At 41.5% G+C, this 22,297-nt stretch overlaps 1 protein-coding gene across 1 annotated transcript; it reads left to right on the forward strand.

The window, feature by feature from the left end:
- The first annotated feature begins 5,486 nt into the window (after positions 1–5,486).
- Positions 5,487–19,470, forward strand: mge (translocase of outer mitochondrial membrane 22 homolog mge). The gene is made up of 4 exons (XM_076181090.1): positions 5,487–5,836; positions 7,978–8,089; positions 9,089–9,216; positions 18,435–19,470. Exons 1-4 carry the CDS (start codon positions 5,597–5,599, stop codon positions 18,504–18,506), a joined length of 552 nt encoding a protein of 183 aa, XP_076037205.1. The 5' UTR covers positions 5,487–5,596; the 3' UTR covers positions 18,507–19,470.
- Positions 19,471–22,297: the final 2,827 nt, after the last annotated feature.

A 22,297-nucleotide genomic window follows, 5' to 3' on the forward strand; every position in this document is an offset into this window, starting at 1 on the left:
TGATCCAAGACCATGGTGAATCACACACACACACACACACACACATATTTGATGGTGCAGTAGTAGCGTTCGCAACTGGTGCTACAGCGGTCCGAGTTCGAATCCCGCCCAGGGCTGAAATAATTTCAGTATCGCTGCGCTGCGAGTCGATACTCCAACTCTCATGGGCGGGGAGTTGGGTGTGTGTGTGTGCGTGTAAGGTCACAGCAGTACCCATAGATCGGTCATATATGAGCTCGGAACTCTCTTCGTGGAGGGTAATAGCTGTCGATCACAAGTCTAACACGTGATCCAAGACCATGGTGAATCAGACCCGGACTCCCAGGTGTTAGCCTTCATCCCTATGTATGTCATATTCCGGAAGGTTTCATGACGGGGCATTCCTGGAGCAACTGCCTTAGAAGCCACTTCCACTCTTTCCAGAACCATGGGAGGGGGGGGGGGGTCTGGATGTGTGGGAAGAGGGGCTCCCCTTGAGAGAGATGAAGAGATTCCTTTGTATAGTCAAGTGCTTTAGACCTTAAGCGACCTTGCCACATTTGACCATAAGAACATAAGAATGAAGCTTGCAAGTAACCATAAGGTCTACACAATGCAGATCTATGTTCATTTCCACCTTCCATACTCATCCATTAGGTTATCCAACCTTCTCTTAAAACAACAGATAGTTTCGGTATTCACTAAACTCAATTCCAATAAGAAATTACACTAGATTTCTGCCGTGAATCTCGGTACAGTTAGTAGTCCTGCAGACTTCTGGTCCACACAAGAACCAGCGACACGCAAATTCCTCACTCCTTCAGAAAATATTATATTTCTCAACTTTGTTCATAAGATAGGATATTTTGGTTCCAATCATTTGGATATGGTAAAAAACTAATAATGTGAAATTAAAATCAAGGAAAAGAAATTTACAGTTTATATTTACAGTTACATGATTGAAGGAAATATTTAATCCCTTATATGTCCATCGTGCACACGCACTCACGCACGCATTTTAGCTACAGCATTTCAGATCTTGATCTTTTCAGAGAACTTCCGCGGGACCTCCTATTGTGTCGGACCTCACCGTGGTCACTTCGCCCGAGCACGGAAGGACACCTGCGTACGCCGTTGCCAACTGCGAGTCGTCAGACGACCAATATGATTTTAATATACGTTCCATACTTGTATATATATCTAAACTATGCATGAATACATATAATTTTAATATATGTTCCATGTTTGTGTATATATCTAAACTATGCATGCATAATGAGTGTCTATACTCAGTTTGTGAGGAACTGATTCTCACTGCTTTGGTGATGCGCAATTCCTCGTGGGCGACAGGGCCACCCATATGTTCTAACCAAGGCAGTAATCTGAGATATAGATATGCTGACGTAAGGGCCTCGCCTAAAGGCCCTTATCGGAGAAATTAATACATCACATGACACCGGTGACTCCATCCTGCAGTATGAAAGGACGTGGTGTATTCGGCTAAGCCAGCCCAAGTCGTGTAATGACTATGGCTATTGGCCAAGTGTGTTTTGGTGTTTTGTCCATAGCCAATCATGTACACCCCAAGTTGAAAAGTACGGCCTTAGCATTACCGAGGTATCCTTAAGGTTTGGAGACAGAAGGAGGACGGACGCTCGGCGACTGCTCATAGACCCAGGTCAGTAGCTCAGATTCTGAAACTCCCACAAAACAATACACACACTCTAGCACTCATAATAAAACAAAGAAACTTGGACCGCTGGTTTGTTCTCTCACCCTAGTGAAAACCTAAGCTCACACCCTCCTGGGGTCATAGCCCCTGCTCTGAGGACGGAGTGCGACAAATTCATCTATTGTACATTGTAGAAATAGAGTAAGCAGTAGATAGTAGAGAATGAATTATATATATTTCTTTTCCTTTGGCAACATCCACCATGTAAATTTGTATATAAATAGCACCACTGGCTACCGACAGTGTTTTCCTTGTGGAATGATTCGAGATGTTGTTCAGTCTAGACGGAGAGATCAAAGAATACAAACCACAACTTGGTTTGTCTCAACGCCTCCAAACCCAATGTAGACTACAAACAAATCTACATTCTGGTGGCAGCGGTGGGACTCGAAGCAACAACTCTTCCATTCCTACAAAACAACAACTCTTCCATTCCTACAAAACAACAACTCTACATTCTGGCGGCAGCGGTTACGGATTCGAACTTCAACACTACATTCCTATAAAGCACAACTCTACATTCTAGTGTTAGCGGTTACGGATTAGCGGATTCTACGTGCTGAGAAGATAACATCAGAGATCTACACTCCGGTCGAATATAACCACTTCCCAATTCAAAGCTCTTTGCTGCATAGTCAAGCATCATACTACAAACCAACGCTTTTCACTACATCGTCCAGCTGCCCATCACGAGAAAATCCATCTTCGCTGCATTACTCTGACGGAAAAATCGAAGCAACAAAATCCTACATCACTCCTACCAACATTCTGGTAATCTACAAAATGAATTCCCCCTCCGCTGCATTATCCAACATTACTCCCATGAGTCGGACATCCTCCGCCTTCTCCATGCCACCACCGGGTTGGACAAGATGATTGAAGGAAACATCCAATCCTTTAGATGTCCGGCGCGCACTGCCACATCTCTGTTAAGTTACTGCAGTAGTCAAAGAAGGTTTAGATGGTCAGGTCAAATCAGATTATGTAAGTGCAGTACTCAAAGTTAAGTTAGGTTCATTAGTGCAGTCGTTAGAATATGTTTAGGTCAGGTCAGGTTAAGTTACTGCAGTAGTCAATGAAAGTTAAAATGGTCAAGTCAAACCAGATTATGTAAGTGCAGTATTCAAAGTTATGTTAGTTTAGATTTAGTGCAGTAGTTAAAAATAGGTTTAGGTCAGGTCAGGTTAAATTTGTCTACTTCATTATGTAATAAGTGACAGTGTCTTATATAAGAATTATGAATCATTACTCTGACATTATCTACAATCAATTTTTAAATAGAATAGTCTACCATAAACAAGACGTTTACTGTAATACGTAAAAAATTAAAAACACCCATGAAAAATGTCCTTATATTTTCCTCTCAGACATTTGTAGTCCACTGCTGAACACAGGCCTCTACCAAACACCTCCCATAAGTCGTGCGACTGCTCCACGCCACTCCTGCAAACTTCTCTATCTCGTCTCTCCGCCTTCTGGCTGGTCTTTCTCTTCCACGGTTCTCATCTCGCGGCGTCCAGTCATCTAGTCACACATTTCCTCTATAGCCCATCCACTTCTGCGTCTTATATTTAAGTTTAAGTAAATATACACACATACATGTACTCTCTATTGGAGAGTACGAGGCGGGAACCCACGAGCATTACTTAGTTCCTGTCTACTACAATTAAACATTTGCCTCAATAACACACAAATAGAGCCATTAACTCGTTCCTTGTATCAACCGGGAAAATGTTACAAAATTCGTAAAAGTAAAAATTATATAAATAATTACAATCATGTATGAATCAGCCTCCCAAGAGAGGGGGGACCTTAATATTATCATTATCATTTTTATTGACATAATTATTATTGTTATCGTTACTAGTATTATCATTATCTCGTTCACCAAACACATGTGAAGAACAAATGGTTAGGACCAGGGGAGAGATTGCGGAAGTTATTGACAGAATTTGGGAAAGTGTGCGAAAGAAGGAAGTTGAAGATAAATGTGGGTAAAAGTAAGGTGATGAGTTGTACAAGGGGAGAAAGTGGCAGCAGACTGGAAGTGAGTATTAAGGGAGAGAGACTGGAGGAAGTGGATAGTTTTAGATACTTAGGTGCAAATGTGGTGGGAAAGGGAGGAGTGGAGGTGGAGGCAGAATGTAGATTGAGAGAAGCAAGTAAATGCCTTGGGAGATTAAAAAGTGTAATGAGAAATAAACATTTGGGAATGGATGGTGAGAGGAGATTGTATGAAGGAGTGATTGTGCCGACAGCACTGTATGGGGCAGAAACATGGACCATAAAAGAAGAGTTCGAAGGTGTTTGAGATGAGGTGCCTGAGAAGTACGATAGGGGTTACTAGGCTATATGGAGTGAGAAATGAGGAGGTGAGGAGGAGAACAGGGGTGGAAAGGAAGTTGGGAGATAGGGTTGATGAAGGAGTATTGGGATGGTTTGAACACATGGAAAGAATGAGTGAAGAAAGATTAGTAAAAGAGATGTGGAAGGCAGAGGTGGAAGGAATGAACATGAGGGGGCGACCAAGGATGAGATGGATGGATGGGGTAAAAGGGGCATTGGGAAAGAGAGGAATGTCTGTTGAAGAAGGATGAGAGAGGACAGAAGATAAGGGTGAATGGAGAATGGTTGTGTATGGATGATGCTGTGATGCACGAGGGGGAGTGTGGGGGCATGGGGTGTGAGGGAGTATGTGTGAGAAATAAATTGACACAGCCCGAAGTGATTTCTCCCCGTCTTCTCCTTTTCTGCACGAGGGGATGAAGAGAGGGAGGTCGCCGATTTAATGAAGCGGCCTTGCTGTGAATGTGCTGTCTTGCGACACTGCTTCTGACCCAAGGCAGTGGGCGAGATGCAGGGATGACCCGTCATCCAGGAGGTGCCAAGAGGGAAGGAAGAGGGTGGAGGAGAGTGGAATATGTGGGATGGAATGGGTGGAAGTGGTTTTTATGCCTTTGTTTTTTGGCTACCTCCCTTATAAGGGGGAAAAAGCTTTTGGTATATGTATGTAAAAATTGCCGTATCAGTTCGAAAATTTGTTGCTGACAATTGAAACTGATTATCAGCAAGTTGTATTATATATTTGTTTTTCACCTCTATAAAACGGACTGACATCTTAAGCCAGAGAGAAGATATCAGACAAATATCGATAACGGACATGGTGATAACCAGCACTGCATCACATAGGAGACAAATTTCAAAATATAATTGAAACGTCTAAAATTAATCAGTCCACACCAGGTAAACATATTCCACCATCCTCAAAGACAATAATGGAGAAGGTGGACTAGGCATTTTTTTTCTTTCAAATTCCCTCACTGAATTGAAAGTAATGCAATTGAAATCGTATTATATGATATATGAGCAAGAATATTTGAAAAGTTCACCAACATTATGAAACACATCCCATCTGACTTGAAACATACCCAAAATGAAATAATAGTAAAAAGAAGTGTATGACCAAGAACAGTGTATATATAAAAGAAAACACTATTTGAAAAGGGTACCTTGATTCTTGGAAAATAAACATAAATGCACAGAATACATGAATGAAATACGCGAACTGGCAACTACTGGTACTTTCCTGTAAATAAATAGGCGATATATACTGGGCAGAATTTTTTACAATTAACTATATCTACGGATTGTATTAGCCATATCGTTGAATATGTAGGCAGTGTAATTATTATATATACCCATTATTATTTAATAAAAATAATAAATGCAATATGGAAACAAATAACTAACCAATGAGAAAGGGGCAACATACTGCACCGTCTACATTTGTGTAACTTCTTGTGTCTGAAAACGCATGACGTGCTGTGTGGTGAATGCAAGATCGGTAAATTTGTTTATACCTAGCGAAATTGATATCTAAATAGTATGGCAACTGTCGAAGAAGTGGTCGAGTTAGACAGTGGTGTGGCAAGCAGCGAGGCGACTCCAGAAAGTCAAACAACATCGTTAGTAAACTCTAAAACTCCCACGTCGTCTGCTGAAGATAAGGAAGAAGAAGAAAAACCTAAATCAGATGTTACAGATTCCACCACTGTAGCAACTAAAGCACCGGAACGAGTAGTTGCGACGGTGACCACAGAATTAGAAGATGATGACGATGAGGAGGTGAGTTAATGTGTGAGAATAATATGTAAGTACTCGATGGCCTGAATTATAGATTCGTGTAGAAGAGAATATTGTGTGGACGAATTGAGAGAATGTCAAGATTTTATATATTTCTTTATTCAGAGAAAAAGGAATGTATTTAATGCAGGATGAACAAGTAATAAAAGATTAATTATTTACCATTTTACAAGTATTGTTAAATATATAATCTGCTAGACAGAAATCCTGGTTCAGTACCATAGTCCATACAAACACATTTTTCACCTCAAACTTTTTGCATTTGATATATTTGATGTACCGGTAATAATTTTGTTAGGTTAAGTTAATTTAGGTTATATTAGGAGCTATTGGACAGTGTAAGTTTCCTATTGAATACCTGTATGAAACAAGTTCAGATGATCAAGAAAGGAGTGCTTTAAGAGGTCATGGTGACGGTCATGGAAGTAAATTAAATGTGGATAGGTGGTAAAGTAAATTAAAATTAAGAAAAGACACATGTCAAAAGGATGTGAAGAAATACATTTTCCATATAGATTTATACATATGTGGAATAGCCTCAAAAGTGATATAGCCCAAGCTCAAACAATACACGAGTTCAAATCGAAATTTGAAATCAAAGATATAGAATAAAGTGGAATCGTACGTGAATTCGAGTCTAGGTATGTTAGAAAATTAGAGAATGTGAGACAGGACTTGCTCCTTTCCTGTATACTACAAATAGGTAAATGCACTAACATCCTTGCAATGTTGAAAAATAGTTAACTGCATTGCCTTAAACATTGGCTATAATTTCTTTTGTAATGAAAACATCCTCTCTGGGTGCTACATTTATCTGACGTAGACAGGACACCTGATCAAGAGATATATTTATGAAATGGGTCAACATTTGGGTAAAAATTCCAGAAATGCTCAAGCACGGATAATTAACATGAAACTTACACTGTCCAATTGCTCCTAATGTAACCATTTTATAGAAAAGCATAGATCTTTCAAATGTAAGTGAAAAATATGTTTGTATGATACTGATAAAGAATCAGTTATCCTACCTGGGTGTCTTATTGGAGTCAATTTTTAAAAGTGCACACCCACACGATGTAGCATTAGAAAATTAGATATTAATTTTGTAAATTATAATAAATTAATATATATTTTTCTTGGCAGAAATCAATAATAGAAAAAGTTGCTAAAAAAAAATATACGAATAAACGGAGCTAAGGCAACTGTTTGAGACGCCATCATTGTTTCAATAGATGTGGAGGTGGAAGAAATTAAAGTATGATAAATTCGTTAATTCTAACCTAACCTGCATTAAGTAATGTGGTACCTCTAATTCTAGAGGTTGTCGGGGTTGTCTTCGTCAAATGCATTTCTTCGACCTCTGCATCTGTCAAAACAAATATGGCATCTCAAGCAATCGCTGTGGCTGTGTTTGTCAGTATATCACTTTTAGCAGTTATTTCTTTTATTGATTGATGCCAAGAAAAATATACATTACGTTAATGTATTATAATTTACAAAATTGATATTTGATTTTCTAATGCTATGTCGCATAGATGTGCTCTTCTATACTCTTATTGGTCCTGCCTACACAGAATACCTCATCAAGATTAGGTTATGGAATAGGTCAACATTTAATGCATGAGCTTCATGGTCACCGTGCTTCAACTCCCAGTTGATAAGCTACTTATCGTTGTAGCATTGGGTACTTTCTGCTTGACAGTCAAAGATTCCATTTACTTTGGTTGTCTCTTGCAAAAGCTCTAGAGCTTCGAGGAATCCAGCCACAGCCACCAGAATGAGATTTATCTTTGTAGCATTGGGTACTTGCTTGACAGTGAAAGACTCCATTTTCTTTGGTTTTCTCTTGCAAAAGCCCTGGAGCTTCCAGGAAGCAAGCCACAGCCACCAGAATGAGATTTGTCATCAAATAACAAAACCAAAGTGATGCAAGGAGGAAGAACCTCAACAGACGGAATGACCCTGGGGTAGACAGAATGACCCTGGGGTGGACCGAGCCACTGTTGATCATCCCTGCACCTCCACTTGGATGTGCAAACCCATGGTGCCTCTACCTGAGTGGTAGCTTGACTCGGGCAGACCTGATATCAACAAGTCTTTAAAAAATTTCGCATTCGTTTCAGGACTTGGATGAAACTATCCTAGAGCGCATCGCTGGACTCTCTGAAATGTTCCCCACAGGCTTGAGGAATGCCAGCACCAGATTGGTAACAGGGTCTGTCAGCACAGCTAAAGGTAAATACAAGTTTTATATTGAGGTTAGGTACTTAGGAGAGGAACTGTCGAGTTGCAAGACTGACTGTTGGCAACTCAAGACTAGTAGATGATATTTAGTTTGTTACCAGTTCTGAATTAAATTTACCTCTTGGTCCTTGCCCTCCAACTCCATATTAATTCTTTTCCGTCTCGTCAACCTTTCTTGTACTTGACCTCGTATTTCCTCTTGTTTACTCTCCTTTTCCTGGAAGCATTGATGGAGAATTGTCTCCGAGCTGCCCATCTTCTAAACCCACCAACACCCTCACTGAGCCATCTGGAGGTGCAACCCAGAGGTGCTGACACTTGGTGTTTATACAAGGTCCAAAATCTGTTTCTATCAACTTAAACTGTATTTCATCCATATATAAAGAGAGCTAACAACTAGTGACTCCCCATCTACTGCAACTATAAGTTGGTAATGATAGAATCCCACACAAATACAACTTGGCACTAAGTTTATTCCTAGAGAGGTCTATGGAAAGGTGAGTTTCCAGTTATTGAAACTCAAGACGGCAATTCGTCACCCTCGTAAAGAAAGTGCCTAAGTCATTTGTCCAACTTTTCAGGAAATCGAAAAAAAATTGTTTTTTTTATAGATGTACCTACTCAGACACTAAATAAAACATTGGGAATTGTACCACAAGGAGCAATAAAAAATTGATTTAGAAAAAAAAATCCAGAAATTGACGAAAAATGACTTAGGCAATTTCTTTATGAGGGTGACGAATTGTTCGCATCATTATCCTCCTCCTCCTCCTCCTTGTTCTTGATTCTTCTCCCATTACCAATTTTTAATCCGTTGACCTGCCCGTATCTTAGATTTTTGTCCATCCTAGTACCTTGTCTTAACCATCCCTCTCCTGTCCCACTTTCTGACTTTCACTTGTCCTCCTTCCTCAAATCCATGTTATTGTTGTTCTGTACCTTTTCCACCTCATGTGTTAATTTTAAGTAACTGTCATCATACTTTTGCAGGTTTATACGATCTTACACGACAAGTAGTTTGGGTTGCCGTCAGCACATCTGTAATTCTATTCGCTCCCATCATGTTTGAATTGGAGCGCTTGAATGTCGAAGAGATGATGAAGCAGGACAGGAATAGAGTAAGTATAATGCAATTCAGTGAACATTTTGGGGGGCAACTTTTCACATGAATAAACCTGACAACTGGTAATTGCATCCTCCTTCTTACAATTACAAGCCAGTGACATGGAAAATGTCCTACACTGATAACAACAGACAACAGTCCAAAGTTTTTTCCAGTAGAGATCTGTGGGAGGGTTGATGCCTGCTGTTGCCTGCCACTGAGGCTATGGGTCTCAAGTCTTTGGAACTTGAGGTAACAATTAACTCCTTTGATGTATTAGTTTACTTCAAATACTTTGTTCTCGCTGACACCCAGTGATATGATTGAGCACCACCATACTGAAGAACGTGTAACTGTTTTAACCTCTTCACTCCGGGGCACATCACACGTCTGGCAGCATTAGCTGCCCGATGTGCGATGTTGCGTCATAATAATCGCATTATAAAAAATAAAGTCAGTGCTCAATCGTTCGTTCTCTTTCACCCGTGAATTTTGATAACCATAGAAAATATGATGAAGCCAGTTTAGAGAGAATGGAGGTTACGTAGGTACGACTACAATAAATATAATCAAGACGCCGACGTCGGCATCATCGCGTACCCACTTGCTCCTCATGACGCCTATGTAGACGTCACCGTATGGAAGTGGTTAAGTTCACAACTTTGATGTGGTGTTACACCTTACACATCTTGTTCTGGATAACAGCAAGTGAAGTCATTTTGACTTGAGTTAAGAGGGACGACTACAGAAGAGGTTAATGATATGTTGGTATGTTTTCTGCCTATATTTCCTGATTAGGTCACATTTTAAGCAATACTGAGTAAACGTACACACTAGATAGCTCATTTTCCTTCACTCGCATAGCTCCCAAAAGAATCATTTTACAGTGGCCATTGGGCTAAACCAGTGGCTGGACGGACTTCTGTGTTGTTGTTCTGGGCTGTAATTTATTAGTACAGGTAAACGTCGACTTACGATGGCATTAGGTTTCGATAGATCCATCGTAAGACGATTTCATCGTAAGTCGATCCCCAATTTGTGTATCACTCTGTTCCGTGGTCACTGTACCTAGCCTACCTGTATATTAACCACCAGAGATACTGAATATAGCCTATTAAACATGTACAGTAGTTTATTTAATTATTTTTATCCTTTTTACCATATTCAAACACTATAATATGTATTTTCAGTACGGAACTTAAATCTCGCGGGCAGCAGCCAATGCCAGCCGTACGACGTGTCGTAATAATACTCGCATCATAAAATATAGTCACCGCTTATATCGATCGTTCTCTCTTTCACCCGCGAATTTTGAAAACCACAGAGAATGGGATTCAGGGCACATTTGAGAGAATGTAAAAACACAGGGGCGACTACAATAAATATAATCAAGACGTCGAAATGGCAGCGTCGCGAATCCACTTGCTCCTCATGACGCCTACGTGTGCGGCACCGTATGGAAGGGGTTAAATATATCATATCGTCGTCGTCGTCATCGTAAAGTCGAACAATCGTAAGTCGCGGCCATCGTAAGTCGACGTTTACCTGTACTTCTATCTTCATGGGTGGAAGCTCGCTGGCTGAGTGGGTTAGGGCATCGTTACTTGCAGCAAAGGTCGAGGTGAGGGCGATTCGAATCCTGCCCCTGGCGATGTTGAACCAAGGGCATGGTTCATTAAATTCCACACTACGAAGCTCTCTGTGAGGGGCACCATCCTAGCCTCCCGATAGGGGGGGAGTGTGTGACATTAAACCATATCATCATCATCTTCATGGGTATTCTCACATGGCTGTTGTGTGACTGGGGTCATTGGGTCCATGGATCTACTACAAGAGAAGACTTCCTCATTTCCCAGAAACTCCAATATACAAAGTGAGTCAATTTTCCATAAGAAAATGTGTTGGAAAAGAAGCTGAGGAGTATATCCCTAGAAGGCAAATTGCTACAACTGAAGGCCTTTGCTCTATTAGCTTGGACTGTTGGGCCAGGTAACTAACAGTCACTGCTGGGAATTATAGAGGAATTTGGGACTTGAGTCTGTAACTAGGACAGTGCAAGACTGGTATGTTTCCGATTACACCACCAATGCTTGAAAGGCCTTCAAATGAAGACCGATAGGAAACTGAACATAGTCAAAATAGTTGTAGGCATGAGATTTGGTCAGCATGCTCATTATTGTGGATGATTATAAGAATCAGACTTAAGTATGCATTCTTAGCATGGTGATCATCAGTTAAAAAAACAAAGACACACATACATTTACCAAAGGCTTTTTCCCCCTTACAAGGGAGGTAGCCAAAGAACAAAGGCATAAAATCCATTCCCACCCATTCCATCCCCACATACCCTGCTCCCATCCACCCCCCCCTCCCTCCGTCTTATCTTGGCTCCTCTTGGATGATGGGTCATTCCTACATCTCACCCACTGCCCTCAGTCAGAAGCAGGTTGTAAGACACAGCACAGCCACAGCAAGGGTGCTTCATTAATTAGAAACCCCACCCCCCTCTCAGTCCCCTCATGCAGAAATGGAGATTGGGAGAAATCCCATCAGGCTGCGTTAATTTATTTTTCACATACTCCCTAACCCCCATCCCCCACCCACTCCTCCTCATGCATCACAGCATCACCCATACACAACCATTCTCCCCTATCTGTCCTCTCTCATATTTCCTCAACAGACATTACCCTCTTTCCCAATGCCCCTTTTACTCCATCCATCCATCTCATCCTTGGTCATCCTGTCATGTTCACTCCTTCCACCTCTGCCTTCCACACCTTTACTAATTTTTCTTCACTCATTCTTTCCATGTGTCCAAACCATCCTAATATTCTTTCATCAACCCTATCTCCCAACTCCCTTTCCACCTTCATTCTCCTCCTCACCTCATTTCTCATTCTATCCAGTCTAGTAACCCCTATCATACTTCTCAGGCATCTCATCTCAAACACATTCAAACTCCTCTCTTCCTCTCTTATGTTTCATGTTTCTGCCCCATACAGTGCTGTCGTCACAATCACCCCTTCATACAATCTCCTCTTAGCATCCATTCCCAAATGTCTCTTTCTCATTACACCTTTTAATCCCCTAAGCCATTTACTTGCTTCTTTCAATCTATATTCTATCTCTACCTCCACTCTTCCCTTTCCTGTCACATTCGCACCCAAGTATCTAAAACTATCCATTTCCTCCAGTCTTGCTCCCTTAATACTCACTTCCAGTCTGCTGCCACTTTCTCCCTTTGTATATCTCATCACCTTACTTTCACCCACATTTATCTTCAACTTCCTTCTTTTGCACACCTTCCCAAACTCTTACACTAACTTCCTCAATCCCTCCTCTGATCCTACTACAACAACTGGCAAACAATACAAAATAAATTGTGTCAAACAATACAGAATTATACAAACAAGACATACAATACATAATAAATTGTTAAGAATAATAACTTGCTACATTAAAACAACACCAATGACACATTTAAATCTCGAAATTGAAATCCTCTCTGTGAAACAATACATGGTAATGATAGATACACAATTCTGTGCAAGAAAATTTGTTCCAACAGACCCAATCTTCACACCACATCACACAAACATGCCCTACCTTACACATGATGGTGTGGTGGTACTGTGCTTTACTGCTATCTTAGCAATCCTAGTTGGAGTCTGTGTATGGATGATACTGTACAAGGAAGGGGGGATGGGGGACAAATGGGTGCTTATGTATAAATATTTTGACACAGTCTGAAGGGATTTCTCCCCATCTCTTTTTCTGCATGAGGGGACAGAGAGGAGGATTTGTAGTGTACACATGTACCCCTCAAGTATGCTTGTAGGTGCAAAGTGATGCATCTAGAGTTGTATGGTAGTCTGACCTAACTCGATGCTCGAAGGTTAGGTTGGGTCACCCCAATTAGGTCGCGTCTGTTCAAGGCATCAGATCGGCCCTGGGCATATATACTGCCTGCCCTGAGTGGGCATGCTACTCAGTCATCCAGATTCTCACTGTATCATACCCACAGTTGAGCTTTACACTCTATACGTGCATTGCTAGGCCTTCACGTTCAGTTCCCCACAGGGGGGACCACACCATATCAGTCCTTAGGCTGACACACCAGTATCCACCTGAATAAAGCGCTTAAGCCACACCGAGAATCCCTCCCTCGGAACCATAGTCCAAGTCATGTTCACATAATGTTACAGGGTCACTGATTAAGTGAAGTGGCCTTGCTGTGGATTTACTGTGTCTTGCTGCTTTGTATTTCACCCAAGGCAGTTGGCGGATGCAACATAAGAACATAAGAATGAAGGAGACGGCAAGAGACCATAAGTCCTACACTAGGCATCTCAGTATCCATCACCACCTGTCATCCCCACCCATAAAGTTGTCTAATCGTTTCTTAAAACAACTGATAGTTTCAGCGCTTACTACATGGTTACTAAGTTTATTCCATTCGTCGACCACCCTATTAATAAACCAATTCTTGCCTATTTCCTTCTTAAATCTAAATTTGTCCAGTTTATACCCATCATACATGAGGAGCTGAGATGGGAGGGGTGGAGGGGGGAGTGAAATGGGTGGGAATAGGTATATGCCTCTGACTTGGCTACCCTCCGAGTAAGGGGGAAAAAGCTCTAGGTATATATATATATATAGAAAAGATGGATAGTTGGAGTCTCACCCATGGATGAAATTTTCAACATTACTGCACTGCAGGCTGGTGTTCCAACTCTGGTGGGCAAGGAGTTTTGTGTGTATCAGTATACGAGGTTTGAGCTCTCATCTGGAAGTGTAATAGCTGTTGATCACAAGTCCAACATGTGATCCAAGACATGGTGGTGAATTATAGCATGAAAACACATTTAGCTGCATGTACCATATACATTCAGCAGTCTAGAGCATTGCGAGGTTGGAGTGGAGGCACCCTGAGTCTGCTTGGCAGCAAGCAAGCTTATATTAAGGGTGTACTACATTAACTTCTGTTTCAAAAAAACCCCATAAGATGACACCATCCTAGTACTCTCTTAGTGGGGGGATTTTGTGACATTAAACCAAATCACACTTGCTGGCTGAGAGGGTTAGGGCATCATTACTTGTGGCGAAGGTCGAGGGGATGGTGGTTCGAACCCTGCCACTGGTGAAGTTGAACCAAGGGCATGGTTCATTCAATTCCACGCTACAAAGCCCTCTGTGAGGGGCACTGTCCTAGCCTTCCGATAGGGGGGAGTTTGTGACGTTAAACCATATCACTTAAAAATGATAGGCACTTGGTTCTTTGCAAGAACCCTCAATCCAACCCATCCTTTACGCCACATACAGCTTATTACTCAAACATATGCAGTAGTCACCTGCACCTTGCAACAGGTTCATACAAAAACACAAATGCACTCGGACCATATAGCAAACAGCACAAGACCAATCCCTAAACTTCATACAAAACATGACCATCCATCCAGGACTCGCAGTAATGGTTATAAATTGGACAAATTTAGATTTAAAAAGGAAATGGGCAAGAATTGGTTTACTAATTGGGTGGTCGATGAATGGGATAAACTTAGTAATCATGTAGTAAGCGCTGAAACTATCAGTTGTTTTAAGAAACGATTAGACAACTTTATTGATGGGGATGACAGGTGGTGATGGATCAGAGCTGCTTAGTGTAGGCCTTATGGTCTCTTGCAGTCTCCTTCATTCTTATGTTCTTATCCACAAGCCCCCTACATTCATTCCTATCTTTAGCTCTGCATTCAGGTTACCATCCAGCACTAAAACTGTACCAACGCAGAAGAGACTTGTCCGGTAAAATAAATTACCCCAGATACTGTCACCCGGTGGGTGCGCACTGGCTGAGTGGGTTATAGCAGTGGTTCTCAAACTTTTTCATCTAACGGAACCCTTTCATGTTTGCTGGTACTCGGCGGAAGAACCCCCAACGAAAAAGATTTTGACAGACTTTAAAGGATTTAAGACTAATCATCACCAATACACACAGTATATAGTCGTCCACTCGTACAGTCTCTCTGCCTCTCTCTCCTCAAATGCAAAAGATTTCATCACTTTCATATATATATACCATATACCAAGGCTTTTTTCCCCCTTACCAGGGGTAGCCAAAAAGGACAAGGCACAAAAACATTCCTACCCATTTCATCCCCGAAAACACTCCATACCCCTCCACCCTCCCTCCCATCTTAGCACCTCCTAGATGACGGGTCATCACTTTCATATTTCATTTTATTCATTCCTGTTCAAATAAATGAATAATTATATTTTTTGCCACGGAACCCAGTTTGAGAACCACTGGGTTATATTATCTCTGTTTTCAGTGGAGGTCGAAGTAATGACAGTTAGAACCCTGCCACCATTGAGTTGGACCAAGGGCATGATTCTTTAAATTCCACATTACAAAGTCCTCTGTAAGGGATACTGCCACAGCTTCCTACATACATATACCAAGGCTTTTTCCCCCTTACAAGGGAGGTAGCCAAAAAGAAAAAGGCATAAAATCATTCCCACCCATTCCATCCCTGAATACACTCCACCCTCCCTCTTATCTTAGCACCTCCCGGATGATGGGTCATCCCTGCACCTTGTCCGCTGCCCTGGGTCAGAAGCAGTGTCGCAAGACACAGCACATCCACAGCAAGGACGCTTCATTAAATCGGCGACCCCCCTCTCCGTCCCCCCACAGCTTCCTGATAGGGGGAATTTGCTGTTAAACCAAATAATTATCACCATATGTAAGATGCTGAACACCTTGTCCTTTATTGCCCTGCTCTAGCCTTACCCAAGAAACACAATATTGCATCCTCTGCTTCACTTCCATGTTTGATTATCCTTTCTTCCAACACATGCCATCTTTTTCAAGCAATTTACCTCGAAAAATATTCTCTTCCTCTGCTCCTTTATGTCCCAAGTCTACGCCAGGTAGCTTTGTTAAAATGTTAACCCCTCCATACATTCTTCTCTCTGCATTCATCCCCAAATACCATTTTCTTGTAGCACCTAAACATTGCCAAGATAAGAGGATGGAGGGGAGCGGAGTGGGATGGGGATGGAATGGGTGGAAGTGGTTTTTATGCCTTTGTTTTTTGGCTACCTCCCTTGTAAGGAGGAAAAAGCCTTTGGTATGTGTATGTATGCATGTACCTAAACATCTACTCACATCCATAACTGAATGATTTGCACACACATCCACTCCTACATTCACTGCCAAATGTGATTCCACCCAAATACTTTAAAACTCTTCATTTTCTCGTGTCTCATCCTTCACGTTCAGCCTCTCACCGTTGTCATTCCATTCCAGTTTAAGCCCACGTTCACTTGTACATACATACATATACCAAGGCTTTTTCCCCTTACAAGGGAGGTAGCCCAAAAGAAAAAGGCATAAAATCATTCCCATCCATTCCATCCCTAAATACACTCCACTCCCCTCCACCCTCCCTTTTATCTTAGCACCTCCTGAATGATGGGTCATCCCTGCACCTTGACCCATCATCCAATGATGGGTACCTGCACATGGTGATGCAGCAAGATAGATAGTAGAAAGAGTAATGTCGCTGCTGTTCATTTTCAAAACCTGTTGGCCCCATCTTCATACCACAATTCCCTATTGTCATCTGTTCCCAGTTATTCTCTTCATTGTTGGACACCATTTTTGTACACTTTGTAATATTTCTTTTCCTCGAAACGTACTTCATTACTGAAGATATATACCAAGGCTTTTTCCCCCTTTCAAGGGAGGTAGCCAAAAAGGGAAAGGCATAAAAACACTCCCACCCATTTCATCCCTAAATACACTCCACACCCCTCCCACCCTCCCTCTCATCTGAGCACCTCCTGGATGACGGGTCATCCCTGCACCTTGCCCACCGCCCTGGGTCAGAAGCAGTGTCGCCAGACACAGCACATCCACAGCAAGGCCGCTTCATTTAATCGGCGACCCCCCCCTCTCCGTCCCCCCTTGCATATAAGGAGAGGACGGGGAGAAATCCCTTCGGGCTGCGTCAAAATTTACTCAATACTACTCCCCCCCACCCCCCCGCCCATTCCTCCTCATGCAATCACAACATCATCAATATACAACCATTCTCCACTCACCTCTGTCTTCCGTCCTCTCCCTTCCTTCCTCAACAGACATTCCCCTCTTCCCCAAAGCACCCTTCACCCCATCCATCCACCTCATCCTAGGACGTCCCCTCATGTTCACTCCCTCCACATCTGCCTTCCATACCTCTTTTACTAGTCTTTCTTCACTCATTCTTTCCATGTGTCCAAACCATCCTAATACTCTTTCATCAACCCTATCTCCCAGCTCCTTTTTCACCCCTGTTCTCCTCCTCACCTCCTCATTTCTCACTCAATCCAGCCTAGTAACCCCCACCATACTTCTCAGACACCTCATCTCAAACACATTCAAACTCCTTCTCTCTTCTTCTCTTATGTTCCACGTTTCTGCCCCATACAGTGCTGTTGGCACAATCACTCCTTCATACAGTCTCCTCTTTGCATCCATTCCTAAATGTCTATTCCTCATTACACTCTTTGAGAGTAGTAGAGCTTGTGTCAGGATTAGAAATGGAGAGAGTGAGTGGTTTGAAGTAAAGGTGGGACTTCGTCAAGGATGCGTTATGTCGCCCTGGCTGCTCAACTTATACATGGATGGGGTGGTGCGAGAGGTGAATGCTAGGGTAGTGGGTCAGGGATTGGAGATGGTTAAAGAAAATGGAGAAAAGTGGGAGGTGAGCCAGCTGTTGTTTGCGGACGACACTGCGCTTGTGGCAGGGTCGGAGGAGGGATTGAGGAAGCTGGTGGCAGAGTTTGGGAGAGTATGTGATAGAAGAAAGCTAAAGATAAATGTGGGTAAAAGTAAGGTGATGAGATGTACAAGGGGTGAGAGTGGCAGTAGACTGGAAGTGAACATTAAGGGAGAGTGACTGGAGGAAGTGGATAGTTTTAGATACTTGGGTGCAAGTGTAGCAGGAAAAGGTGGAGGTAGAATGTAGATTGAGAGAAGCGAGTAAATGCCTTGGTGGATTAAAGAGTGTAATTATTGAAGATGAAGATTAATAAAATGAAAAATTGTAAATGTGGCATCAAACATACCACCCACGAATGACAAGGCAACTAAGTGAATGAAAATGATGGATATATATTGGATGTTGAAACCATGAAAATAACAGTCTTTGAATGCTGCCGCCGAACCTAACAATTGTTATTTTTTTGCAGCTCGTCCTTGGTCCTGGATCTGCCATGTCAGGACCTCCTCCTGTACCAGGAATGATGCCAGCACCGCGATGAAAGGCTCAGCTTCCCCCAGATATATGAACGCAATGAATTTCCATTTGTTTTGTATACACTGGGAAGTAGATGCCTTTTTTTTTTTTTCTAGGAAGCAATTTTTTAGTATAATATTTGAAGTGGATACTGGTTGAAATTTATACTAGTTATTGATTGGTTTTGTTGACAAATTATTTGTATGTATAACCAGGGGAGGGGCCACTTTGATGTAAATACGAAGAGGAAGTCAAGTGGATTCCTTGTTAGGGGACCCAAGTATCACTGAAGTTGCACGATAGAATTAGGTGAATATTTCTTAATACTGAAGAGCATTTGCCAAGGAAAGTTGTAAGGCTTCATCTATGAAGAATTAGATTCTAATGACATTTTTCTTAAATGGGAAACATGGCAGATCTCATTCTATGTAAGCATTTGGTTTTGCCATTGTTTTGTGTGCATGCCTGCAAGCATGCAAAAGCACACGTGCATTATGTGTACTTTATTTAAATTCATGTACGTTGTCTGCCAGAACTGTTCTTCTAATTTATTCCACAAATTGATGCATACATGTGTGTGTTTGTGTGTGTGTGCGAGTGATTGTGTGTGTATGCATGTATGTCCACTTGCTCATGTATGCACATATGTACATATTTTCTAATTGGAAGGAAGTTCATATCATTGGTAAACTTACATGATCAGAATATGGACATGTTGAAATCAACAACTCTTTCATTTAAGTATATAGAAGGAAATGTCTTGGCCGGGGCATTATATTGTGCATTATATTCGTCCAAGGGGGTAAGAGATGAGAAATGTATGATACTGTCCATGATAAACTGCCACAATGGGAACGCGTTAAGAATATGCCAGTAAATTTTCATTTGATTTGTAGAAAAAAAATGACTGCATCACCAGCGCTGTACATTGATACTGATGTGGAAATATTGTTATGTTGTGATAAGTAATATATGGGTAATTAAACAGCCGTGTGTGTTAAATCCTGAATATCCCCTTCATCATGGTGTTTCTGAGATTGATTACATATTAGAAGGGTTAATAAGGTAAACCAAAGTCCAGTGTACTACGCATTTGTACAAGGACCGTGAGGTCTTGGTGCGCACCTAAATCTCACTAAAGGGTCTTGATGGTTACATTATACAGATAGCATTACCCACCTCTATATAGACCTTCAGTACTCTTTGTGTACTGTATGAGCTTTATGTTTAACAAAACACTTGGTTAGGTGACACTGGGGCAGGGAAACTCTTGACAATTGAATATCCTTTCTGAGTGTGAAAGACAAATATGAGTATTATAACGTAAAAAAAATTTAAATGGGCCCTCTGCTTTTGAACTGAAAGAAAAAATGGCATTCCCCAGGGCATAAACTCAAAAGAGTAACATTGTTGTTAATTAGCCCACATTTAGTTACAACACTGGAATTAGGGAAGAAACTGACCACCCAGGAACCAGTGACAGGTGATCTTGCACAAAGAACTCTGGAGAGAACCATCTTGTTGCCCATTTCCTTTGTCAAGCTCGTAAACCACCTTACTTCCAGCTGGGGGTGCAACCCTGAGAGGCTGCCATTCAGTCTTCAGACTGGTTCCAAGATCTCTTCATCAACTGTATTTCACATATGGAAAGCTGACAAGGAACAAAAACCTTCCATCCTTCTACTTTAAGCAAGGGAAAAAAAAAAGTCCCACACCCTCACACAACACAGACAACAGTCCATGATTTTTTTTTTTTTTTTTTTTTTTTTTTTTTTTTTCTCTCGGACATATGGGAGGGGCTGAGGACTGTTCGCCAGCTGCTTTGGGGCTGCAGGCTCCCAGGTAGTAAAACTTGAAGTGAGAACTGAGTTATACATACACATAACAAAGGCTTTTTCCCTCTTACAAGGGAGTTAGCCAAAAAGAAAATGGCATAAAAACCATTCCCACCCACTCCATCCCTAATACACTTCACTCCCCTCCACCCTCCCTCTTATCTTGACACCTCCTGGATGATGGGTCATCCCTGCATCTTGTCCACTGCCCTGGGTCGGAGGCAGTGTCGCAAGACACACCACATCCACAGCATGCAGAAAAGGAGAAGACAGGGAGAAATCCCTTAGGGCTGCATCAAAAGTGTTGTTATAAAACTGCATTTTACATTGGACCCCTCAGTTCCTTGAAGGAACTTTGATTATGAGGATTTCAGATTTGAGGGACACCACATTCAAAAAATGAGTTTCATGCAGCAATTTTGAATATTGGCTTTAATCAGAAAACCAATAAATAAAAGTCCTTTAAATCCAGTTCAAATGGATGATAATGTATTTGTTCATTTTTAGAGATATTAAACAACCTCACCAGCCAGTCCACCATCACTACACCTCCCTTCTTTTATACTCTCCACATGACACCCATCCAACCCAGGTGCCTTACCTGCTCTCATCATTTTAAAAACTGCTTTCGTTTCATCTTTCCTTATAATCCTCCATTTTCCTCATTCATCATGGTAATTTTCTAAGGGCTTCCCACTGCAACCACCTTTCCTTCCCTGACCTCATTTACATTTAGCAGCTCCCTAAAATACTGTGCCCATCTTCTTAACTCTGTCTCTTCCATTATCATCCCTACATTTGCACCTTTTACCTTTTCTTCTCTACTTGATTCACCTCCCCCTCTCTTAATTTCTGCCCAAAATACCTTTTTTATTACTTTCAAAAATTTCTCTCATTTCACATTTGACATCTGCTGTCCTTTTTGCCTCCTTTACCTTGTACTTTACTTTTCTTTTCTTTATACCTCATGATTCTCTCATCCTATTTTGCAACCAATCTGTGAATCTTCATTTCTTCTCTTCTACAACCTTCTTTGCTTCATCATCCCAACAAACACAACCCTTCTTTCTATTTCCTCCCATCCTCCTTGTTCCACACGCTATCTTTGCACACTTTGTGACTCCCTCCTTGAACCATCCCCATTCCTCCTTCACTCCCTCCCACTCTTCTCTTAATTTCTTGTACTCCTCTTTTTTCCTTCTCATTTAAGCAGTTTTTTTTTTTTACTTTCTGTCCACTCCTTCTTCAGCTTCTTTTTGTACTCCTCTTTTTTCCTTCTCATTTAAGCAGTTTACTCTAAGCACCTCCCTACCTTCTGTTCTTTTCCTCTTCATCTATCCACCACTCTCAGCTTCCACCAAAAAATTCTGATCTTCCCTCCACTCTTTCCCCTAAGAACATGTACATCCAAAATTCTTCCCACTCTTCTTAGGGTTACCACTATATAGTCCAAGTCCTATCTATCACCCAATTTTTGGTGGAAGGGAAGTTGAGAGTGGAGGATAGATGAAGAAAGAGGAAAAGGACAGAAGATAGGGAGGTGCTAAGAGTGAACTGCTTAAATGAGAAAAAAGTAGGAGTACAGGAAGCTGAGAGAGGAGTGGGAGGGAGTGAAGGATAGAGGAGAACTAGGAGTGGAGGAGGAATGGGAATGTTTCAAGGAGGGAGTCGCAAAGTGTGCAAAGATGGTGTGTGGAACAAGGAGGAAATGGAAGGGTAGTGAGTGGTGGGATGAGGAACCAAACAAGGTTGTAAAAGAGAAGCAAGCTTTCACATATTGGTTACAAAATAGGATGAGAGAATCATATGAGAGGTACAAAGAAGAGAGAAGGGAAGTAAAGCAAAAGATGAAGGAGACAAAGAAGAGCAGATGTGAAATGGGATAAGAGTATGACAGAAAATTTTAAAAGTAATAAAAAAATATTTTGGAAAGAAATTAAGAGAGGAAGAGGAGGCAAATAAAATGGAGAAGAAAAGGCAA

This window comes from Oratosquilla oratoria, chromosome 3 (genome assembly GCF_046742065.1).
Source record: "Oratosquilla oratoria isolate Oo_2021 chromosome 3, ASM4674206v1, whole genome shotgun sequence".
Taxonomy (NCBI): Eukaryota; Metazoa; Arthropoda; class Malacostraca; order Stomatopoda; family Squillidae; genus Oratosquilla; species Oratosquilla oratoria.

What these genes read in the sequence shown, in the direction of transcription:
- mge (XM_076181090.1), top strand. Translation starts at nt 5,597, where the DNA reads ATGGCAACTGTCGAAGAAGTGGTCGAGTTAGACAGTGGTGTGGCAAGC. An exon ending in GTCTGTCAGCACAGCTAAAG is followed by an intron (nt 8,090 to 9,088) that starts GTAAATACAAGT and finishes ATACTTTTGCAG; the next exon opens with GTTTATACGATCTTACACGA. An exon ending in TGAAGCAGGACAGGAATAGA is followed by an intron (nt 9,217 to 18,434) that starts GTAAGTATAATG and finishes ATTTTTTTGCAG; the next exon opens with CTCGTCCTTGGTCCTGGATC.